The sequence below is a fragment of the Malania oleifera genome, chromosome 12, assembly GCF_029873635.1.
Source record: "Malania oleifera isolate guangnan ecotype guangnan chromosome 12, ASM2987363v1, whole genome shotgun sequence".
Taxonomy (NCBI): domain Eukaryota; kingdom Viridiplantae; phylum Streptophyta; class Magnoliopsida; order Santalales; family Ximeniaceae; genus Malania; species Malania oleifera.
Window position 1 is genome coordinate 58,696,645 of NC_080428.1, and position 25,324 is coordinate 58,721,968.

Below are 25,324 nucleotides of genomic sequence, written 5' to 3' on the forward strand. Positions count from 1 at the left end.
TGCCAGCTCTCAATTCAAAGTCTATGATGCTGCCAAAGAATTGGATTTTGAAGAGTCCAAGTTTGCTTCTTACTTATGATCCTCTAACATTTCAAAATTGGAGGCCAATTTTTTTCTAATTGGAGTAGATTTGATGTAGGACAAGAAGCAAAAGACCTTGGGAAGATCCTTGCTGGAGAATAATTAAGAAGAATTGGGCAAGAGATTGTTTGGTTTAGCTAGTGGTTAATTGTGTATTTAGTATTAACTAGTATAGGATTATGTGTATTTGGGGGCTTGTTTGTAATATTTGTGTATTTTAGGGCTACGTTGTAATTTAATGTTGTTTTAGGGGTATATCTGTAATTTCCTATGTTAAAGGCTTTCTTATAAAAAATAGTGTTGCAGAGCCATGTTGTAAGTAGGTTGATGATTTTTAATTTGAAGTGAAATGTGCGTTCTCCCCCTTGTGTCTCCTCTCTTCTCTTTTCTCTTCAATTTATTCCATTTTCTCTCCAAGACTGCAGATCCTTGATGCTGCCAGCCTGTCCCTACATCTCTTGGCTAAAGAGGTAAACGGATGAAAAAATCTAACTTTGTCAACCGGGTATATTGTGTTAGCGTACTAGAGTATATTCTTTGGCAAGGAGGGCCATAGAACCGTAAGGGTCGATATTCACGATGTACACCCTAAAACACCCAATCCTTCACGGAGTACACCCAACAGCATCCAACCAAAAGCTTGTTAAGACAAAGTGGCATTCACGATGTACACCCTAAAACACCCAATCCTTCACGGTGTTCTCCCAACAACATCCAACCAAAAACTTGTCAACATAAAGTGGCATAAACTCCCATTTGCCACCATTTTTTTTAAAGCATGCATCTCTTTATCCAATGCACCACCTCACTCAAAGCGGGATGAGGCTTTTGACAAAAATTTGGGAAGGGAAACGAAGGATATAATAGTAATAAAAGGTGACAAAAAATCTTAACTGTAAACATTGTTGGCTCACAACCTAATAGCTTAAGCTTTCAAGTAAAGTGGTAATCTAACATGGTATCAAAGCTGGCTAGTAGGAGGTCCTGGGTTCTAGTCTCGTTGCCTGCATTTAAATAAAAAATTACTGTATTCCTTGTAATGGGTGTTATCTATCATGAGTTGATCTATCCACATGTTGTTGGGCAGCACGTGCAGGAGAGTGTTAAAGCTTGATATGCATTGTTGGCCCACAACCTAGTAACTTAAGCTTTTAGGCAAAGTGATGATCTAACATTAACAAACAATAGGAAGGTCAATGTCATAGAGATTAGATCATGAGAAAAGGAACTTGGAGCTGCGGCATTAGGATTTGGAGGAATCTCTTCTCCCTTGAGTTATTGTCGTGTGTACACTTGCAAACTAGGATGATCCAAGCAACTAGTAGGCCTCAAATTAAGATGAAGATTTGAGAGGATGAATAGTTAGAGATGATAGAGACTTATCAAGGGGACTCAACAAGTCAAGAGTGATGTGTAGACTCAAAGAAGGCAACACTGATGAGAATATTTGAGTAAAACACACTAATGAGTATGAGAATCTCCAAGAAAAATACACTTATAAGTTCATTTATTTTGGTGGCTAAGGATAATAGTACGGGACTAGATTGGTTAGAACAGAGCAATATTCTGGATTGGTTCTCCCTCCCCATCTCTTTTTGGTGTGAAGGTTCGAAGAAGAAGAAGAAGAAGAAGAAGAAGAAGAAGAAGAAGAAGAAGGCTAGATCAAAATCCCATTTAGAGCATCACAGATTTGCTCTTCATGACCTGCTCTGGCTAAAAGGCAAGAGAAAGGAGCATGAGTTGTAGGATGGAGCCGAGGAACTTGTTGTGGGAGGCAAAGTAACTAGAGATGGAGGTGTCATGGTGTGTTGTGTGTGGGTTAAAACATTGTGAACTTTTGTGGCTAGATCTAATAGGAGAAGGCTAGATCAAAATCCCATATAAAGCATCTACTCTTCATGGCCTGCTCTGGTTGTAGAATGCAAGAGAAAAGGAGCATGAGTTGTAGGAAGCAGTATGAAGAATTGGAAAGATGACGACAAGTTGCTGAAGAAGACAACCAGAGATGGAGGTGAGTAGGCCCGAGTGTGTGTGTGTATGTGTGTATTTGATGATGGAGTGGAGGAACTTGTTTTGGAGGCAAAGGAACTAGAGATGGAGGTGTCATGGTGTGTTGTATGTGTGGGGAAGGATCTTCTGTGGGTAGGTATGTCTTTCTTTTTTGGGTTATATAGGGATGGCTTAGCTAGGGCTTCCTAGTTTTTTTTTGTTGCGAGGGGGGGGGGGGTTCCAATCCTATCCTACTAGTGTGTTGTGCGCCAAGCATGGTTTGAAGGTCTTTAGCCTAGCCTAGCTGGCCACTGAACCAAATGCTCCTTCAGAACCTAAGGAGCCAACTTATCCACCCTCTAGAGTTTACTAATGAACAAAGGACATACCCAAATATATGGGGAGGCAGTGAGAAAAATGGAGCGTTGGGGAAGAGAATAGAATAAGGTGTTTTACCATGAGGACAAAGGATGACATCTGTTGATAGGGGAACAAACAATAAACCAGACATCACTCCAAAACTTTTTAGTTTCATTCATTTAATATAATAAGGTATAGTGCCTTTGAGAATGTCTATTTTTCCCCTCCGCAACTCCATTTTGTTGTGGAGTTTGGCACAAAGATGGCTCATGAATCATTCCGAATCTTGTTATACAGGTAGTAAATTGGGTGTTGAAGTATTCTTTGGAATTATTATTATGAAGTTTCTGATACTTAAATTAAACCAAGTCTTTACTTCATAACAAAAGTTATAATAGATATTAATTAACTAGGAATGGTCTTTTATTAAATAAAGCCAAGTCATCTTGAGTAGTCATTAACAAATGTAATGAAATATCTGAGACCCAATTTTGACACAACATGACTATGATCCCAATCATGAGAATGGATTAACGAAAAAGTGCTGACAACCCATTTATTAACTTGGGAAGAAATGGGACAGTGTGGTGGTTTTTCCATTTGACAAATATCACACTCCAATCTAGACATGACTCAAGTCTAGAACCGTATGCTTTAACATGTCCAGTGAAGGATGACTGAGACGACAGTGGATTTGAACTTTGAAGCAGTGTTGCAGTACATAAATACCTGGCTGCCACCCTCCACAAACTGTGATCCGAGTCACATCCACCGATTTGTGGATCAATACAGTTTTGGATCGACGGGTTGGGATCAAAATCCCAAAAATTGGAAACCCCGTTTGTTAACCATTTTCAAATAAAAATCACACAGAATATTTATAAATTTCAAAATTATACGAAAATATTCACTGCTGCTGTGAAACCTGCCAGAGAGGACAGGAGAGATAGAGTGAGAGAGAGAGAGAGAGAACAGAGGGCTTCCTATGGCTGTAAAGCATGCAATGAGAGAGATAAGAAGGTTTCTTGGTGCTGCAAAGCCTGCAACCAAGAGAGAAAAGAGGGCTTTCGGCTCTTGTGAAGCGAGCGACAAAAGAGACAAGAGGGAAGGCTGCGGCAATGGTGGATGGATCTAAAGCAGGCAGAGCTGTTTGAGTGACCAAGGATTTCATTTTTAGTAATTATGAATTTTAATCTTTTTTATGTTAACTTGTTCATTTAAAGAGTTCGGCAACTTTGTAAAAAAAAATTAACACATTAATTCGCATGAGAAGAAATAAATTAATTTACTAATTAGTTGTTGTTTTTCATTTATAATTTATATAATTTACTTGAGTAACAATAATAGTAATGAAGTTATATTTTTCTCAATAAATTTTGTAAAAAAAAAAAATGGATTTTGTAAATTTTTTTAAAAATTTTTAATTTAATACATATATTATTTTTAGATATATATGAAAAATATCAATAATGTTTTTTTAATATTTTACTATGTTGATATTAAAAAAGGAAAGTTTAATTTTGGATGTACATTATCCTCTTCAATTACTTTTCAAACTCTTGAAACAATAAAGTGATTTTTCTGTAAAAATATAAAGTGAGGTGCTATAGTTCTTAAATTTGCTCATGTATGAACTATGAACTATGCTGAAATTATGTTTTTTTTCAGATTCTATATTCCTCCTAAGTAAATAATTCAAAACGTACTGTCATCTGACATAGCTTATCTACTAATCGACCCAATGCATACCATGATCTGAAATGGTGTACTGACTGAACCTATAGCCCAAGAACTGCATACCTCTTAAGTCGCATCTTGCGTTCCTGTGCCTGTACTAGAACCTGAAATGCAACGTGCTCAAGGTAATATTTGGTAATAGCAGTACAGGCAGTAAAGTAGACAGCAATTTTCAAAGTAGCAAGTCCACCAATATCACGCCGTCCCCTAATTATCTTCCTCGTCTTCAAACATGGAATAACAACAAAATGTTGAAAGTAGGTTATAGAACAAATCAGAAGTTCAAATCTTTCTAACTGAAATGAGATTAAAGAGTGTTAAGGCTTGACATACAATGTTGGCCCACAACCTAACAGTTTAAACTTTTAGGTAAAGTGGTAATCTAACATGGTATTAGAGCCATGGTTTCTAGGAGTTCTTGGGTTCTAGTCTTGTTGCCTGCATTATTTTTTATTTGTTAAAAATCATCTTGTGCCCTGGGTGTTATTCATCGTTTGCTTATCTCTCCACATGCAATTGGGCTGGCACATGCAGAGGAGTGTTAAGGCTTGATATACAATGTTGGCCCACAACCTAACAGCTTAATATTTGAGATAAAGTGGTAATCTAACAAAGGGGAATCTAGGAATATACAGAAGAGAGATGTTCCTATTCCCCTAAATGTATTAGTTGACCCATTGGCAAGAGTAGCATGAGATAAGTCATTTCGAGGGTGGAAAAGAGTTTGGTTGTGCCTGTCATATGGTCAATGGCAGTGGAATCTATGACCCAAGGACTAGTGGGAGAAATGATGACAAACTAGTTTAAGGGTTTCCTATTTGAGCAAGGGATGCAGTATGAAGAGATGCCTGTTGTGATGCCTAATACTTCAGAAATTTTGAACACTATTTGATACACGTATGGTGCACTGCTCTCCAATACCTGAACCAGTAGGGGTGTTATCTGTGGTGGCTGCACTGACGATTTGTTGGGACCTTCCATGAAGACCCCAGCAATACATGATTGAACCTATGCTACTACCTGGCTGATTGTTGGAACTAATCTGTGTGCAAATGCAGACTTCTCGGGACCAGAAGTTGGGACATTCAGACTATAGGATCTGAGGAATATAGTTTTGGAGGAGGCATAAAGTACAGAGAGTAAACATCAGAAAGAAAGCAACTTTGCACTACCAGAATCTCATCTCCCACTGCTTTTGCATCTCACAGGCATCGGCTGTTATGGTTGTGCAATGTTGAGTTTGGCATGGATGCACTTCATCTTAGTACACTACTTAGTGACACATTTATCTCTGTATGGCTGAAAAAATCCAATTACAAGTCATACATACAAGTAAAATTTCTAGAATGATGCTGTTTAGAATATCCCGTATATTGTTAGCAGTATCAAGGTGCATACACATTCTAGCAATATGGGACATTGAGTTCCACAAGAAGGAAACAATCAACACATCTTTCTGGACACAAATTTCCTTCTTTTTTGTTTTTATCATCATGAGGATCTGAATGAATTCTTCAAATTTACCTAGGCCAGTCCAATATATCTTGATTGTCTTAGACCACTGCAAGTAGTTTCCCCATTTAGCTTTTCAGTTGTAATATGTGGCAATGCAGGCAGAACAAGATTCTTGGGGTTCATTGATTCCATCACCAAGATATAGTGGGTAGCAATACTTGTGCTTTATACTAGTATAATCACCCACAATCAATAAATGCTACACTGGCAGGGACACAAAAGGTGCATGGTTCACTTATAACCATTATGAATGAACACAATCATTGAAGATCTGAACTTTGCACAAAAACTAGGGTATCCACAAGCCTTTCTGACTTGAAAAACACAGTTTATAGGCCTATATTATCAGGACCAACCTAGCTGGAGTGAGATACATGACTGGAAAGCTCCTCACATGCTGGGACATAACATTAGACTGCCGTATGGTGATTGGCGCATGAAGGCACATGTGCAGTAAGCCAGAGACGAAATCTTAATCAGAATCATCTAAATACTACTATGATGTTGGTCTTTCGAAAGGAGGCCTGGAACTACTGCCACTCAGAGAGACAGTGATGAGGCCGCGCGATCAGGTTTTGATGATGATTCAATGATGATTGCATTAACCTGATGGATCAAGATGTTGTTTAGGATTTGGGCATGCTCAATGCTATACATGATGATGATAATGACTTAAGGGCTTTAGGGCTTTTAAGATCATCGCTCTGATACCATGTTAAGAAGAAAAAAAGAGCACAAAAGAGTTTGTTGTAATGTGAGAACCCAATGTGATGATAAGTCTCCATCTCTTTTTTTGTAATATATCTCATGTGCAGTATAATGACTGTCACACCCTTGTTAATTCACACTCACTAACATAGGGCAATGACATGCTAAGTAACCAGTAACCATCACTGGTTTCAATTTCAAGTATTTATATAATTGACAACTTTTTACCATGAGGTCTAGCATCTAAAGATATGCAATCTATTTATATACAACATACATGCATCTGTCAGATTTACAAGCCAAGGAAATGGTCAATATGCTTTACCATTGTTTGTTCTAGTCATCATCAAACTATTGTTCTTGTTCCTTGTGAGCATAAAGACATATTAGTTTTCAGAAAGTTTTAGGACTTCAAGTGATATGTTGACTAGCTCTGCCAATTTGAGAATTTTTCCTGTCATGTTACCCACTTAGTGGGACTAAGGCTTGGTTTTGTTGTTGTTGTATGTTACCCAAGTTTCAGCTGATATTTTCAGGTTGGGCATGACATTGAACTTTCCAGGGAGAGCTGGAGACCTTTGGATGCAGGAGAATCAGGCCATCCAAGTATTTTGGGCAGTTCTACTACTAGAGTAGCCCTTCTTAGACTTTCCTCAATTTGTAAGGTAGATAAGATTTTCCCCATTCCTAGTAGCATACCATGTGGTGAATAATACATAATAAATAAATGCCTGGAGATATTTTATATTTGCTAGTATTTTTTATTTGCATGCTAATCTGACAAATTCATAAGAATGGGGCGGTTGACAATTTTTATCTAGGAGCTGCCAAATATGGTGATATCATCCTCAAATAAGAGGGGAGATCTTCTTCTAGCAATGGGTTCTCCTTTTGGTGTCCTGTCACCTGGGCACTTCTTTAACAGGTATGCTTTTGTTTTGTGTAAATTTGTGTTATGTTTTAGATTTTCGATTCGCTTTTCTTAAAGCTTGGGGCCTGTTTAGTTCTGAAAACATTCTCCATTTCCCATTTCTAGTCTTCATCTCCATTTCTAAGTGTTTCTTTACTATGGAAAAATTTGAAAACATAGACAATGTGCTGTTCATTTGTTGAAAATGAAAACTTATTTATTAATAGGGTGAAATATAGAGAACAGTTACGTTGGTGGGGTGTGGTGGTGGCAAGCAGCGGCACTGGCAATGATGGTAGTGACAGTGGCAAGAGCAGCAGGTGATAGCAGTGGCAGCAATGGTTTTGGCAATGGGTAAAAGTGGTGGTGGTGACAGTAGTAGCTAAGATTGATGGCAATGTATGAGGTTGTAGAAGGTGGTGTTGGCAACGATGAGGGTGGTGATGATTGGTGGTGGTGTTGGAAGAAACTTGAGAAATAAACTTAGAAAAATCTTGAAAACAATAAAAATGATATTTTCCAAAGTTTGGTGGAAACTTGGAAAATTAGGGGCCTTGTATCACTGACAAAAATTATGATAACAAATACCACACATGAAAACTAAAAATGAGAAACATAAAAAACTGAAAACCAACAATTTGTGTGGTTAATATTTTCTAAAACTAAAACAAATTAAAAACTTGATTAGACAAATGCTTGGAATCAAATAACAATAAAAAATATATATTTAATTTAATAAAAGTACAAAATAATACTAATTAAAAATACTATAGTAAAAATAAAAATTATTATAATTATTTTACTTATCATATTTAAAAATTCACTTTACTAGAACAATCTTATTGCATATGACAATTAAAAAATAGTAAAAGTATTTGTAAATGACTTTATTATTTTTATATTTTTCAAAGTTCTATGAACAAATTTATTTTAATTATATTTTAAATTCTATAATTTTGTTTTAGTTTTAATTAAAAAGTAGGTACAAAATGAATAATTTAATCCAAAAAAGCTAATTCTGGACATTGAAATATTGTGGCAATGGGTTGTCAAAACAACTAAAAATCATAAAATTTGGTTTTTAGATTTTTCGCAATCAACTAATAACCATAAATAGAAAACAAAAAAATTAGCAATGTAAATAAATGCATTTTTATAATATGTTTTCATTGTACAAAAATGAAACACCATTACGTAATGGTTTTTTCTGTTCCTAATACCATTACACATTGGGATATTGGTGGGAAGAAAAATCACAGCCGTAGCGGTTGTTATGTACCATGACTGATATGTAACCACTATAGGACCATTTTGACATAATATATGTGTGTGTGTGTGTGTGTATATATATATATATTAATTTTTCTTCTGGATTTTGTGTTTTAGTCTTTTTCATAAACCATTCTCAATATACTATGTGAAAAATGGGGGGGGGGGGGGGAAGGAATTAACAAATTGATAACACTAATTTGTTAAGAAAATATTTTTATTTTGATAATAATAGTAACTTGATATTTATGTTCTATATTTTTCAATTTCAACCTTCCTTTTCTATTCTATTTTTTGTTGCATTCGAGTTGTTACTATGGTCTTAAATTTCCACGAAATTATCGAAATTTCTGTTGAAATTTTCGATTTCCATCACCCTTGAAATCAAAATAGCGGTTGATTTCCGTCTTGCATAATTTCAGTCGAAATCTCAACAATCATCCGAAATTTATCGAAATCTCAAAATTTTAGTGAAACTTGTCGAAATTTTGACTAAAAGATTAAATTTTGTTAGAATTCAAATGAGAAATTTTAGGAGTGAAGTGAAATTTCTATCTTAATTTATTTTAACGAAACAAAAGTTCGTTACAAGTTCTTTTGAAATTATATGAAAAAATAAACTTACTGTAACATTTTATTTAACCATTCATGTCTAAATTATCATTATTTGTATAGTAAATAATATTTAAATGATTTATGAATTTCATTTGTATTAATTGAATATGTTTAATGTACATTATCTTACAAATATGTTTGATACACTTACTATTTTACAACCATTCCACCTCATACAAAACCTAGATGTATTTAATTTGTAATATATTAGTCCTAAAACTTATATTATTATGTTTTTAAACTATTTCTAAAGTTTCACAAAGAATTCCATGCTTTACTACTAATTTCCATTATTTTTTCAAATTGAAATCTAAATTGAAATTTCTGTCGAAATTTTTGTAGTTTTGGAGCTTCGAAATTTGAGTCAAAATCAAAATTTAAGACCTTGGTTGATACTTTTTTTATTTAATGATAAATTTTACAATTATATATTATAATTTTAATGCTTAAGTTAAAGTTATACAATATAACTTGTTGGTCTAAATTTATTAAAATTTTATTACTTAAAAAAAATATAATTTTTTTAATTTATTATATATTTGAATCTTTTGTTTGTCTTATATGTTTAATATATTAATAGAATGTATAATGTTTTTTTTTATTAATTAATTTATCATACATAAGAATAATGAAAAAGTAGAAATACACACACAGACACATAATTTTTCTTGTCAATGGTGGTTTAAAACAAATGTAAATTGTTGCCCTTACCAAACAATTTTATGACTTAGTTGAACTTAAGGATCCAAATAACACTAAAACTCTTTCTAAGAAGGATTACGAGCTTAAAACATGCAAATATACTAATATACATAAGGTTGTGTGTGCTTGGAAAAATTCAAGGTCGTTACACCCACTTCCAATTATGTAACATCCCCTACTCCCGCTTCCTGCTACACCCATTACCGTTATGCTACGCTACCCGCTACCGCTATTTAAAACCATGATTCAAACAACAACTTTCACTTTTCTATATTTACCAAATATACTTTTTCCAAATTATTGAAAGAACTAGAAAATTTTCCTATTTCTCAGTTGACCTTTGCATTATGGAGCTGTATATCATTGATAAATGCAAGTGCAAGTATTAATAAGGTTCCTTTTATTGAATTGTTTCTTCCTCTATAACATTTGTTATCTAATAGAAGTGGTGCTTTTAATTCCATTGCTTTTCTAAGTTATTTTCTTGTTTGCTTTCTAATATAATGAATGTTAATCAAATGGCCATCAAATGGAATCGAGAAACAGTTTTGGTACTCGTGCTCTAGAAATTTATTAAGTTCTTCATACCTGAGCCTTGATAGAACCTCACTCCTATCATGATGCCGTCACAATTGAACTTTGATTCCATATGGCGAAATCTCACAATTGTTAAAGACAAGCATACATTCTATTTTGTATTCATGAATTAATGTTAGCCTAAAGATACAAAGTAAGTTTGGGTTGGGAATGAGTGGGATACCAATGCTAGTTTGAGATGTTTTTTGGGGAGTCCATGGAAGTCTATTTCCCAAATTTTTCTCTTTTCACCCCACACTAAATCTTATCTCTTTAGTGGGGAGGGGTTCCCGGATTATAGTTCAAAAGGATCCATGACTTGGGAATGTTTCTTTCTCCACTTCTTTTCCTTGTCTTTTTAAATTGTGTTCTGAGTTGAATAGAGTTTATTTCATTTTTTGTTGACAATCTGAGTAGCTCTTTGATCTCTTGGAATCTCCATCTCAGGAGATCTATAAACAATAGGGAATGGTGGAGTTGTCTTCCTTGTTTCTTGTTGATGGTTATCTTAGTCATTTAGCATTATTAGTGTGCGAGTGTTATGTTAACAAGTGAGAGTTAGTAAGGGTATTATGGTCATTGGAATGCACTTTGACATATATTATAAATAGAGGGAGATATCTATCATTGTGATTAGGTCTTCCATTATACCCAATTATTCGACATGGTATTAGAGCATGATTCTAAGACCAATAATTGTCACAACCACCATCAAAACCGTAGCCTAAAACCCTAAACCCGCTGCGTGTCTACCATCATAGAAGTCCAGCAACACTATAGCCCTTAAAAAACAGCAAGCAGCTGCTGGAAGCTAGAGCAGTCACCGAAAAATTCCTAGGTGACACTGCTAGTTCAGGAAACCAAAATCCATTATAGATTTGCAAAAACAACACCATAGTTGCTCATTTACAACATCTGAGGAATGGTTGTTTGATGCTTCTCGTTGCTGTTTGTCAATGTCTAGTGGGCTTGACACAGTGGCATTTTTTGTGTTTTTGATTTATATTGTGGGCTTGTGGTTTGCATCGGTTTTCAAAGGCTGTGTATGTTGGGATCAAGTTGATGAACTCAGAAAACATGTTTTCCGCTGTGTATTTTTTATCTGCTGCTCTATCAAGGTTGTATGTGTGTTGGGATGGAGTTCCCAAATACCAAAAGTGTCTCCCTCATTAGTTACTTGTTTGAGTGAACAACATACTATAGCTATCTCAGAGGAGGAGCATTCAAGGTTCCTACAGTATCAGGCATCCCAACAAGCATCTCTTAACATTGCATTTTTTGCTTAGAAAAGTAACCATACCAATTGTATACTATGTGGTATCTCCCCCACTAGTCCCTAGGTTATCAATTTTGCTGCTACTAGCCATATGACAAGTGTCACCAACTTCTTTTCTACTTTGCAGTATTCTACAAACCAACCTCAAGTTGCCCTTGCTAATGGATCCACTACTGCTGCTAAGGAAGTAGGAACAGTAAATCCTACTTCCTCCATCTCTCTTTATTTTGTTCTCTACATTCCTAAATCCACTTTTTAATCTTATGTCTATTAGTAAATTTACAAAGTCACTAAATTGCCCTATAACCTTCTTTCCTGATTTTGTTCTTATTCGGGATCTGCGAGAAAGACGATCGACATAGGATGTGAGGCTGGTGGACTATACTACATTGAGTTGCTCTCTTCTCCAATTGCCTGTAGTGCTGCTGCCACATCACATCAAATTCATTGTCGCCTTGGTCATCCATCATTGGAAAATTTAAAACAGCTACTTCCTACTTTGAGTTTCGTGCCTAACATCGACTATGAGCCTTTTCAATTAGGAAAGCATCATTGTGTTCCCTTTTCCTCCTGAGTCAATAAAAGAGTCGTTAGCCCTTTTATGTTAGTTCATTATGATGTTTGGGGTCCTAGACGTGTCATGTCGAAGTTGGGTTTTCAATACTCTGTTACTTTTGTCGATAAGTTCTTTAATATCTTTTGTGCCTTCAATTCTCAAATAGGGACTTAATTTGATATTCCAGTCTGGATACTTCCTAGTGATAATGCTAAAGACTACTTCGGTACTCAATTCAGTACCTATATGACAAACTTTGGCATGATCCATTAGTCATCTTGCACCCACACTCTAGAACAAAATGGAGTTGTAGAGCGAAAAAACAGACCTATTCTTGAAGGCACTCAAACCATTTTGTATCAAATGAATGTCCCCAAAGTTTTTTGGAGTGATGTAGGCTCACCACTTGCTCTTCATCAATAAAATGTCATCTTATGTCCTTGGTGGTAAAATCCCATATTCAATTATGTTCCCTAAGGCTCGTTTGTTCCTCCTTCCTCCTTGTATATTTTGTTGTGTCCTTCGTTCATTAGTTTAATCTAGGAAGGGATAAATTGGATCTTTGTGCAATCAAATGTGTTTTTCTAGATTATTCCTATTAGAGGTTATTTACGTGTATTAGTATTATTATTAAGTGTGTTTGTCTATTAATTAGTGAGAGTTAGTAAGAGTATTATTGTCATTAAAATGTATTTAATTTTTCCACTCTGCCACATTTTCATTCCTTCTCTAGACAATATTATCAAGTTGTTGGGCCTATTTTTTGCTAAAAAATCCAACCTTTTTCGACCATGCACTCATGGTACTCCATTAATTTTTGTTCGGGATTTACGAAGGCTTCTTTGTGATTCTTGGAGCAGTGGCAATGTTCGTATGTCCAATTGTGAGGCTGTGGTAGTGCTACATCCATCGGTGAGTCATTCACCTCGTTCGTGGTTGTGTTGGTGCTTCATATAGTTTGTGATTGTCCCGATTATTTTGATTGTTCTTCTTGTTTGACATTGGTGTGGCTGCAAATTTGTGAGTGTTGGGATGGAGTCTATGAATCCCAAAAATATGTTTCCTACATTGCTACCATAAATAACGACTCAAAAGTTGGATGGAAAGACCTATGTTCAATGGTCTAAAGCTGTTCAGGCTTATTAGCAGGATTAGGAAAATCTGACCACTTGCTCCAATCTGATCCTCTGATGAAAAGAGAAAAGAAGTGTGGCTTCAAGGAGATGCCTTGATTGTTTCCCTCTTATGGAATTTGACAGAGCCACAGATTGCACGGGTGTGTATACATCTAGTACAAGCCAGGAGATTTGGGATTATGTCAAGCTTCTATACTCTAGTAACATTACACGTATGTATGATTTATCGTAAGAGTACTTTCAGTTAGAACAAGGAGTATTGCAGATTATTTTGGATAGATTAAGCATATTCATGAGGAGATTAACATCATGCAACTTATAGCTGCTAACGTTCATGAGATGCAGAAGCAGAGGGAGCAGATGACAATCCTTCGGGTTCTAGTGGGCTTGAGACCCAAGTTCGAGGCAATATGGTCCAAGATACTTAGTAGCGTCAAGTTGCCATCATTTTCCAGTGGTTATTCTCTTGTCCTTTGTGCTTCCTTTAGCATGCATTCTTTTGCTCTTGCATTTGGCACTGAAAGGACAACCTTTGCTACACAGGGTGATTCTAATTCTCTACCAAACAACCGTAAAAGTTAGCGAGGTGATTCGAGTGGTCGTGGTGTTCAAGACAGACGAGGTGGAGGTACTCCTTCCAAGTGCACTCATTGTGGATGGAGTAATCATACTATTGAGTAGTGTTGGGATCTCCAAGGTAGACCTTCATGTGTTTTTAATGTAGCCATCACTGACTTCACACCTTTAAGGGCAGCCAATGCATCCACCTTTGACTCCTCACTTTTGGGGCCAGGTCGGGGGCAATGTATTGTATCCATGTCAAAGGAAGAGTATTCCAAAGTTCAAGTTGTATCTAGCGTCACAACAAGCTTCTCTTCCCATTGCATCTCTTCCCTAAATAGGTATCCCACAGTATGTCTGTCATCTAGTACTTCTCGTCCTAGTCCTTAGGTCATAAACACCATTGTCACTGATCATATTTGTTAGTTTTGGTGCAACCCCAAGAAGGGGGAGGGGGGGTGAATTGGGTGTTTAAAATTTATCGCCTAGGTTTACTAGTTTTAGCAACAGTATTACACAACCTAGGGTCAGTCTATGCGATCAATAAATAAACATACACGTTCAATAAAAGTAAAGTGCGGAAAAGTAAACAATACACGCAATATGTTATCGAGGTTCGGTCAAATTGCCTACATCCCCGCCTTGGCCACACCAGCACAAGGATTCCACTACTGCTCACTTAACGGGTGGAACGGCACCGATTACAATCAGGTCAATTCAAGGGGCTGACCTCAACCAACGCCTTACTAGGATGGTGCACCTAACTTTCCTAACTGGGTCTAAGTCAGTCTAGGACTATTCAACAGGGCTAGTCTCCCTCTTTAGGCCCGCGCCTGGAATACAACCAATGTATATAAAATTTGTACACGGAAATACGCTTCTACACAAGCAGATATGCGCACCAGTACAACTCAATCAATATTGCATGTACAAATGATATGTAAATATGCTCAGTGCTCTAATGTGTGCTAAACACTCAATCAAGTATAGATTATCAGTCCAGATCTAGAGTGTATATCAAAGTAAGATTTGAAACACAATGCGTGAATAACACAAGATCAGATCAGGGTTTCAAATATGCTAAGCAAGTTGATTCAAACAAACTCAACAAGATATTTCAGTATACAAAGCACAAAGGAGTTGTTTGAAAGACTAGCTTTTGAAAAGGATTTTTGCACACCAAAAATGTAGGTTTAGGGGTGTTGCAATGACGATGCAAGAACCACAACCTTTTAAGTCTTCCCACACAAGAATTATCAAGTAAAATCGGTGGAAGAACTTAAGGCTATATTCTCAAATAAAATCAATCAAACAATATACCAAATGAGAGTATTAGCTAGTAAGACTAAGTACAATTAGTTTAGAAATACTCACAACACTTGAAAGAACAAGAAATATGGAGTGTACAAGTGTTTGGGAGTAATATAGGCTAAAAAGAGATTTTTGAAGTTGAGAGAATTTTGGCCTTGATTAAATTGCTAATCCTTGGTAGTTATGACAAATAAACAGTTATTTATAGGTAAGGAGGATTTTTTGACTGTTGGGGACATAATGAGAATAATTAAATTTTTTTTAAAAGCCATTAAGAAAATTAACTCAGTTTACCCCATTTAAAAATCAGTAAAAAATATTTTAACACGCGAGGTTCGAGTGCCTGGCCTGAGGTTCGGGTACCCCAATAAGCACAGTCAAAAATTCATTTTAAAATGATTCTGGTGCCTGAAGAAACGGTTGGTCGGCTGAACAAAAGTCAGTAGCATTTTGTCCGAGGTTCGGGTGCCCAGTTCCAAGTTTGGTTAACCGAACTAACCAATTCAGTTGCCCGAGCCCAATTTGAACGAGGTCATTCGGTTGCCCGAGTAGTTGAAAAGTGTTCTGACACAGGTTTGGGTGCCCGAGGAAGATACGCTCAAATCAGGTTCGGGTGCCCAAACACAAAGTCAATATTTTGACTTGTTCGGTCGCCCGAGCTGTTTCACACGGCCTAGGTTCGGTCACTCGAACCCTCTCAACATTCTTCAATTAAGTTCATTTTAGCCAAATTTGATTCCCTTGATATGAAGAGTGATATGGGGACTTATTAGTACATATGTCTTGGAACCTAAAGTCTTTTCAAGTATGCCCAAAAACCTAGCGTCGAAGGGTGCCCGAAGGTCATTCGGTCCCTAAGGTCAATCTACAGCATTTGTGAGTATACCTACCTATCATGCATGATGCAAATTATTATAAGCCATAAGAGTGTACAGTCCATAATAAAATAACATCCTAGAATGAAGAAAATGAATAAGAATTACAAATACAACACAATACTTCTTCATTCTTTGGCACGAACACCACGCGCCATTATGATATGTCTTTTAGTCTGAAAGCGCGCACAAGGTGAACCTGCATGCAAGCCTTAGTACAACCATCAGTACTAAGAGTATTTGTCATGATCAAAATTGGGTGTGACCTACCAGGTCAACAATATTATAGGTATACCTAACTTCTTCTCCACTCTTCAATATCCTGCAAATTTACCTTGTGTTACTCTTGCTGTTGGATCCACTGCTACAGTCATGGGAATTGGGACTGTAAATCCCACTTCTTCTATTTCTCTTCTTTCGGTTTTGTATATTCCCGAATTTCCTTTCAATCTTATGTCCGTTAGCAGGATTACTAAATCCATGAATTCAGTGACATTCTTTCCTAATTCTGTGATTATTTAGGATTTGAGGATGAGTAAGATGATTGGCGGAAGGCATGAAGCTGGTAGACTATCATTTTAAGCCACTATCTCCTTATACCACCTACACTATTGCTGCCACACCTTCCCAAAATTATTGTCATCTTGGTCATCCTTCATTGGAAAAGTTAAAATGTCTTGTTCCTAGTTTGAGTTCTATGTCTTGTCTTGATTGTGAGTCTTGTCATTTGGGAAAGCACTAGCATGTCCCTTTCGCTTCCCAAGTCAATAAACGGACTGCAAGCCCTTTTATGTTAGTTCTTTTGATGTTTGGGGTCCTAGTAGAGTTGTGTCCAAGTTGGGTTTCCGATACTTTATAATTTTTGTGGATGATTATTCAAGAATGACTTGGTTATATTTAATAAAAGATTGTTCTAAGTTATTTCATGTATTTTGTGCCATTTGTTATGAAATAAAGACTCAATTTGGTTTTCTAGTTCGAGTACTTCAAAGGGATAATGCTTAAGAGTATTTCAGTGTACAATTCACTACTTATATGACTCATTTTGGTATTGTCCATCAATCGTCCTATGTTCACACTCCTCAACAAAATGGGTTCCAGAGAGAAAAAATGGACAAATCCTTGAAATCACTCACACCTTACTTTATTGAATGCATGTACCTAAAGTTTTTTGGAGTGATGTTATACTTACTGCTTGCTATCTGATCAATATGATGTCGTCCTCTGTTCTAAGCAGTAAAATTGCCTACTCCATTCTCTTTCCTAATTCACCTTTATTCTCTCTTCCTCCTCATATATTTGGGTGTGTGTCCTTTGCTCATCAACTAATCTATGGGGTGGATAAGTTGGATCCTCATGCAATAAATTGTGTCTTTCTGGGCTACTCATATACTCAAAAGGGATATCGTTGTTATAGTCCTCTGCTGCATCGCTTCTTTGTTTCTACCGATGTTACCTTCTTTGAGTCTACACCTTACTGCACCTAGTCCCTAAGTGCTTATGAGCTCAATGAATCTCTTCCTTTGCCTAATCTTCTAAATTCCACTTTGCTGTCCTTGCCAAACCAACCATCCGAGTCTCCATGCAGTTCAAGTCCTTCTTATCATCTTGATTATCCTAATTTGCAGGTGTATTCACAATGGCAACTCCAAGGAATAGAGTCCCCTCTAACTTCTATTACCACACCTTTGGTTTCCTCATTTGATGATCATATTCCTCATGATGTTGATCCTCCCATTGCTGTTGAGAAAGGTAAAGGCACATATACTCAACATTCCATTTCCAACTATGTTTGTTATGATTTCTTATCACCCTCCTATTATTGTTTTGTTGTTGCTCTATCATCTACTACCCTTCCTTAATTTGTTTCAGAAGCTTTAGCCCACTCTAGGTGAAGGAATGCTATGGTTGAGGACATGAATGCTTTACATAACAATGGCACTTGGGACTTGGTCTCTGTGGTTGGTCGTCGCTGGGTTTACATTGTGAAAGTCAACCTTGATGGTTTTGTGGCTCGTCTAAAGGCCCGTTTTGTTGCTAAGGGATATACTTAGGTGTATGGTTTGGATTATTCTGATACTTTTTCTCCCATTGCCAAACTTACATTAGTACTTTTTTTTATCTCCTTGGCCAGTACTTGTCATTGGTCTCTACATCAATTTGATGTGAAGAATGCCTTCTTTTATGGTGACTTCGAGGACGAGGTTTATATGGAGCAACCATCTGGGTTTGTTGCTTAGGGAGAGTCAGGCTTAGTGTGTCGGCTCAAGAAGGCTTTATATGGTTTAAAATAGTCTCTCGAAGCATGGTTTGGTCGTTTCAGTGTTGTAGTACTTGATTTTGGTCTTTGACGATGTGCAGTGGATCATTCCGTGTTTTATCATCATACTTCATCGGGTAGGATCCTTCTTGTTGTTTACGTGGATGATGTTGTTATTACAAGTGATGATGATAAAGGTATTCAAAGTCTTAAACTTTTTCTACTTTCTAAGTTTCAAACCAAAGATTTGGGACCATTGAAATACTTCTTGGGTACAAAAGTATCTAGATCTCGTGTGGGAACTGTTTTGTCATAGGGAAAATATGTTCTTGATCTGTTGGATGAAACTGGATTGTTGGGATCTAAACCGGTTGATACACCCATGGATCGTAACAGCAAGTTGGTGTTGGATATGGGTGATTTCCTACCTAATCCTAGACAATATTGGAGACTTCTTGGAAAGTTGAATTTTCTCATAGTCACTATGCCGGATGTATCTGTTGCAGCAAGTATTGTGAGTCAATTTCTAGATTCTTCAAGGACAAGCCATTGGGATGCAATAATTCACATCTTGAGATATCTTAAATGTGCAACGTGGAGAGGTCTTTTATATCATGATCAAGGTCACACTTACATCCATGGATATACAAATGCAGACTGGGTTGGGTTGCCTTCCTACCGGAGATCCACCACTAGGTATTGTATCTAGGTTGGTGGTAATTTGGTTTCTTAGAAGAGTAAGAAACAAATTGCGGTGGCCAATTCAACTGCTAAATCAGCATATAGAGCTATGACTCACACTACTTGTGAACTTGTTTGGTTAAGGAGCATGTTGGAAGAATTGTGTTTTTCGCATTCTTGGCCTATTGAGTTGATGTGTGATGATCAAGCTGCTCTTCATATTGCCTCCAACCTGGTCTTTCATGAGTAAACGGATCACATTGACGTTGATTGCCACTTTTTTCGGGAGAAACTTGTGTAGAAGCTCATTACTATTTCTTATGGTGAAGTATGTCATGCACTTTGTTGATTTGTTTACCAAAGCATTGGGGGGGTGCTCGTGTTAAATTTTATTTGTAACAAGCTAGGAGCATATGACATTTATGCTCTAGCTTGAGGGGGAGTGTTAGAGGTTATTTATGTCTTTTAGTATGATTATTATTGAGCTACTATGTTAATTAGTGAGAGTTAGTAAGGGTAAAGGATAATATTGTCATTAGAATGTATTTAATTTGTATTATAAATATAGGGAGAGACCTATCTTCAAGTTAGGTCATTCATTTTAATAAAAATCTCAATAATGCCTATACTTAAAAAGGATATTGGTGCTATAACCCTACTTTACATCGATTTTTTGTCTTTGTTGACGTCACCTTCTTTGAGTCTGCACCATATTATTCTAATTCCTTGAGTTCTATTGACCTTGATGAGTCCCTTCCCTTGCCTAGCCTTCCCGATCCTAACTCATTACCTTCGTTCAGTCTTCCTACATCTTCATCCAATTTGAGTCTTTCTCATCACTTGGATTGTCCCAATTTGCAAATGTACACACAGCGACTCAAGGGAGAGGAGCCTCCTCGAACTTCCACTTCTACGGCTCCAGTTTGGTCATTAGATGATCCTCTTCCCCAAAGTGGTTGATCCTCCTATTGCTGTTTGAAAAGGTAAACACACTGTACCCAACATCCAACCTCTAATTTTGTTTCTTATGATTTCGTGTAATCCTTATACTACTGTTTTGTTAGTATGCCCAAGTCTATTTTTAAAGCCTTGTCTTATTTTGGGTGGAGGAATGAAGCGGTAAAAGAGATGCATGCTCTATACGAAAATGATACTCTGGAATTGGTACCTTGTCCTCTTGATAATTGTATAGTTGGTTGTCATTTGGCGTAGACCATGGAGATCAATCCAAATGGCTCCATGGCTCGATTGAAAGCCTGCCTTGTTGCTAAGGTATATACCTAGTTGTATTGCTTGGACTATTTAGACACATTTTTTCCTATAGCCAAATTTGCCTTAATACATTTGTTCATCTTCTTAGCCATCATCTATTTTTGGCCTCTACACCAGTTAGATTTGAAGAATGCTTTCCTACATGGTGATCTTCAAGAGGAGGTCTATTTGGAGCAACCACCTAGGTATTTTGCCTAGGGGAGTTAGACTTCGTGTGTCGGCCCAACCAACCTCAGCCCAACATAAACTTAAATTAAGCCTAACCCAATCGAGCCCAAAACCCTAGCCCAATTAAACCCAAAACCAGCCTAACCCACTCAAGCTCAAGCCCATTGCCCAACCTGACCCACTCAAGCTATCCTAACTTGACTAGGGGTGGCAAAACGGGTTCACGGGATGGGTTTGGGCGGGTTGTAAATGGGTCAGAGTTAAACGGGTTTGGGTTGGCCCGTTTAATTTGGGTCACTACTATATAAACCCTAACCTGCCCGTTTAATAAATGGGTCACCCGTTTAAAAATTATAATTTAATTATTTTAAAATTTTTTAAACATTCTATAACATATTTAAAAATATATATATATATTCCATTTTAGGAAGATCCACACTGAAAACTCTCATTCTTTTCGTCACAAATCTTCCACCCATCTCCATACTCTAGGGCCCCTGCTAGTTCCAAATTCCAATCCGGCGGAGAAGAGACGAGATGGAGAATTCGCCAGTGAGGGAAGCCATTGCCGGGGAGAGAGAGCATAGTATGCCTATATGTTTGTATATACAGAGAGAGGCAGAGAGATGAAGACAGAGATCGAGGAGGAAGAAGTTCAATAATTTTGTGAAGCTTGTGGCGTTAATGGGGAATTCGCCGATGGAGAAACTGGTCGGCGGCAAATCGAAGAATGACATCATGAATTAACATTTTCGGCACCTGTTGTGCTTTGTTATCTTCTTCTTCGTCTTCTTCCTTCACTCGCTCCCTCCACCTCCGATCATCATCGAATCTCAAATTTCATGAGAGACATAGAGAGACAGACACCCTTTCATTCATAATCAACACCGGTGGAGGTGTTAATCGAATAATAGAGAGCATAGACTCGTCGATGGGGTTGCAACAGCCGCAGCTCCTACCGGGATTTCAGTTCCACCCCACCGATGAAGAGCTCGTCGTTCACTACCTCAAGAAGGCCTCCTCCGCTCCTCTCCCCGTCGCCATCATCGCCATGGTTAATCTCTACAAGTTCAATTCCTAGGATGACAAGTTGATCCAAACTATTTGTGTGTGGCATGCGTTGTTGATTTGAATCATTCGTGCTTGATTGGACTTGTCACTTGTGCGTCACTGTTATAGGGTTTAGAGGCTACTTGATTGTGTGTCATTGTTTCATGCAGATCACAGAAGTGTTTTAGGGTTCAGAGGCTACTTGATTGAACTTGACTATTACATATTTTCAAATAGGGGGTGGCACAACGAGCCACTTGGCAGGTGGCCCGACCCGTTTATAAACGGATTAGCTTTTATTAAACCCAAACCCGATTTAAACTGGCGGGTCACAAGTAACCCATCAAGTTTCAAACCATTTTGCCATCCCTAAACTTGACCCACTCAAGCCCAAATCCCCTTAACCAACCCAAACATAATCCAAACCCTAACTTGAGCCCTTAACCTAACCAAGCCCTAAACCCCGAACCTAACCTAGGTTAACCTAAACCTAACCATATTCCAATTCGAACCCCATTCCTGTTTGGCTCGTGGGAAATCGTGAGAAAGTCCAAGAAAATCAGTAAAAAATGGGGAAAGAAACAGAAAGAAAGAGAAAGGGAAAAAGGGGTGGGGATTACCTATGTGAGCTCTGAGCTTAGAGATGTGGCAAAGAGCTTTAGGCTCTGCCATTAACCCTTCTTCAAAATTGCAAAAGAGTCTCATAGAGAGAGTGGGGTTAGGGAGAGAATCGAGAGAGAGAGAGATATGAGGAGACAGAGGGATAAGACTGAGATCTATAGAGTTGAGAGAAATTGAGATCAGAGGGAAAGAGATTCAAAAGAGAAAGGAGAGAGATCGAGATTGAGAAAAAAAGTAATAGAGAGAGAGAGAGAGAGAGAGAGAGAGAGAGCAGAAGATTGAGATTGAGAGAAAGGAGAGAGAGAAAGAGAATAAGGAAAGATGGGCTTACTGGAGCTTGTCAGGCTGCCAATGAAGGTGGCGGCCATGGTGGTGATTGACGATGGTTGTGGGAGTTGAGAGAGGCGGCGAGCAAAGACAGAGAAAGAGTGAGTAAAAGAGAGAGCAAAGAGAGGAAGAATCGAGAAAATATGGGAGAAAGAAAGGAAAGAAAATAAAAAAAAAAATGTTTATATATTTTAAGTTTTTTTTTTAAAAATAATTTCCATAGTAGGCCACGTGTCACCATTCAAGTGGTGACACGTGGCACAACCATGTCCATGCGTTTGGGTGATGTCATCTGGGTGATGTGGCGCGATCCTAGGCATCCCTTTTGTGTTTTCTCTGGACGGTTGGATCTCTGCCACGTCAGTGATTCATGTCCTCCCATCTGAGGCAATGACCTACCGCCACGTGACAGGTGATGACATCACCTTGACACATGTCACCCCTTAATTTTTCGGAAAAAAAAATAAAAATAAGAAAGGAAAATTAGAGTTACTTGTTTGCTGCCAAGTGGTTGACACGTGGTTTTCCCGTACATGTTCCCACTACTCTCCCCTTGAATTGGGTCCACTCAGTTTGAACCGGGTCAACTCGGGGCTAACTTGTTGACCTTGTCAAACCGGTTTGAGCCGATTCAGCTTCACTAAACCACCTGTTTTTTTTTATTATTATTAATAATACATTTTTAAATTCATTTTTAGTTCAAAAAATTGGGGAAAATAAAAAAAAAAAATCAGAAACAAATATGGAAAAATAAATAAAAATTCTGTCAGCCATTTTCGACTTAGAGAACCTTAAAGATAAATTTTTTTAAAATCACAAAAATAAAGAAAAATTGAGAAAAATCTTTAAAAATCTTGAAAATTGCAACAACAAAAAAATCTAAAAATAGAGAAAAAATTTAGAAAAAATTTGGGACCATTTTTGCTCAGTTTTGATCACTTTTCAGTAGTTTCCCTTAGTTGTTTTGCTTATTGTGTGCCTTGTTTGTCACATGAATGAATGTTTTGTCCCTTATTCTATGTGTGTGTGTACCTGCATGCTTGTGTGCGTGTGCATCAACCCTATAAGGAATATTAAAAAAAAAATTAGGGTTCTCTAATCCTTGATTATCTCCTGAGGGGTGGAGATATTAACAAAATCACTTCGAATTCTTGCAATAGTGGTTTTATTAGAAACTTTGAGTTATGATGCACACCTTGCATGTAGTTTTTGCATAAATTGTAATTTTATTTTTATGTTGGAATATGCTTTTTTTTGTTTATATGTCGTTTCTTTGCCTATCTTCTTGTGCTTTTGAATAAATGAAAACCTTAAGAATTTTCCTTCAGTCTTGAAGGCTATGTCTTTGCATGCCTTTGAGGTTTGCAGGTAGGAGGTTTTGTTTTATGCTTGACTCTTGGCAGCTAAAGGTCAGCCAATGAGCACCTTTAAAAAAAAATCATAAGAAAAATTTTAAATAAATAATCCTCAAAAGGATAGCCAAGAGTTGTGTTCTTAGCATACTTTTAGGAGTCCTGAGGTGAGGATGGTCTCTGTCTTTTGCATGGCTATCCAATATTTAAAGGTAAGATAATTGAATAAATTGAAGAATTAAAGTCTTGATCGGTCAATTTTGAAAGTAATTCTAGGCTAATCAGGTACCATTCGCTGGACAGGTGTGAAGGGGTGCTAATACCTTTCCTTTGCATAACCGTACTTCCGAATCCAAACCTAGTGACATAGACCATTAACTGCTGGTTTTCTTGGACCTAGATGTAGTTTAGTGACCAATAAACTAATGGTATATTAAATAGGTGTTCTAACCGCACCTAGAATAAATAGGTTAGTGGCGACTCTGTTTTTTTTTTATTTTTATGTAACCCATTTTTTAGTCCAATATATTATACCAAACTTTATATCATATAATATCAAGTTCACCACTTAGTCAAGGTGATTTGGAGATTCGATCCCGCTCGTTTCCTAGGGTCGGCCCTTTGGGACATTGCGACATGCATAATTATGGTTTCTTTTCATTTTTTCGTAATTGTTCATTAGGAATTTGTTGTGTTTGATTGGATGTGATTGTATTTGTGGGTTGCCTTCCATTTTATTTTTAGAATTTCAAGGATTGGTTTTTTTTTTTTTTTTTAACCCCTCTCAAAACTTTTGGTTAGTGGAGCAGAAAAATAATGGAGCATGTCATTAGGATAGGTATGAACGTCATATTTTTTGCTTGATTGATAGGAACAATGATTTTATATTTTTTTTTTTTTTTTTTTCGGAAGAGTAAGATTTGAGTTTTAGGATCTTTCGGCATGGTGATGAAAAGTTAACAGACTGATCCTTGTAGAAGGTAGAAACTGATTGTCTTTTGTATTTGTCAATCTTCTGGGCCTATGTTTGACAATCTCTATCTCTCTCTTAACTTCCTCTAAAGTTTTGTTTCCTGTCAATTTCGACTAATAACTACCATGGGGCTTTGGAGTTCTATCATTCTCAATTTTGTTGCTTGAACCAGTATTTCTGTGGGATCCATTTCCAACTACCATCCTTCTAGTTCTTCCAGCAGATCATTGTTGATGGCTGATATTCGGTGTCTCCCTGGTGTGAGCATTTCTCTGTTGGAATATTGTTGCTTCATTCAATGTTATTGGGTTCTGGTTTTACTTTAATACCTAATCTTTCAGGAATGGAAGGTGGTCCAGTTTTGGGTGACCATGCACATGTTATTGGTATCCTTACCAGACCATTAAGACAAAAATCTAGTGGTGCAGAAGTTCAGGTAACTT

At 37.1% G+C, this 25,324-nt stretch overlaps 1 protein-coding gene across 1 annotated transcript in view; it reads left to right on the forward strand.

The window, feature by feature from the left end:
* The window catches only part of LOC131144175 (glyoxysomal processing protease, glyoxysomal), an 87,517-nt gene that overhangs the window by 51,720 nt on the left and 10,473 nt on the right, over positions 1-25,324 (forward strand). The window contains exons 8-11 of the mRNA XM_058092625.1: positions 6,927-7,055; positions 7,212-7,315; positions 25,054-25,139; positions 25,223-25,317. Of these exons, the coding sequence (XP_057948608.1) occupies positions 6,927-7,055; positions 7,212-7,315; positions 25,054-25,139; positions 25,223-25,317 (414 nt within the window). The remainder of the gene's footprint in view (positions 1-6,926; positions 7,056-7,211; positions 7,316-25,053; positions 25,140-25,222; positions 25,318-25,324) is intronic.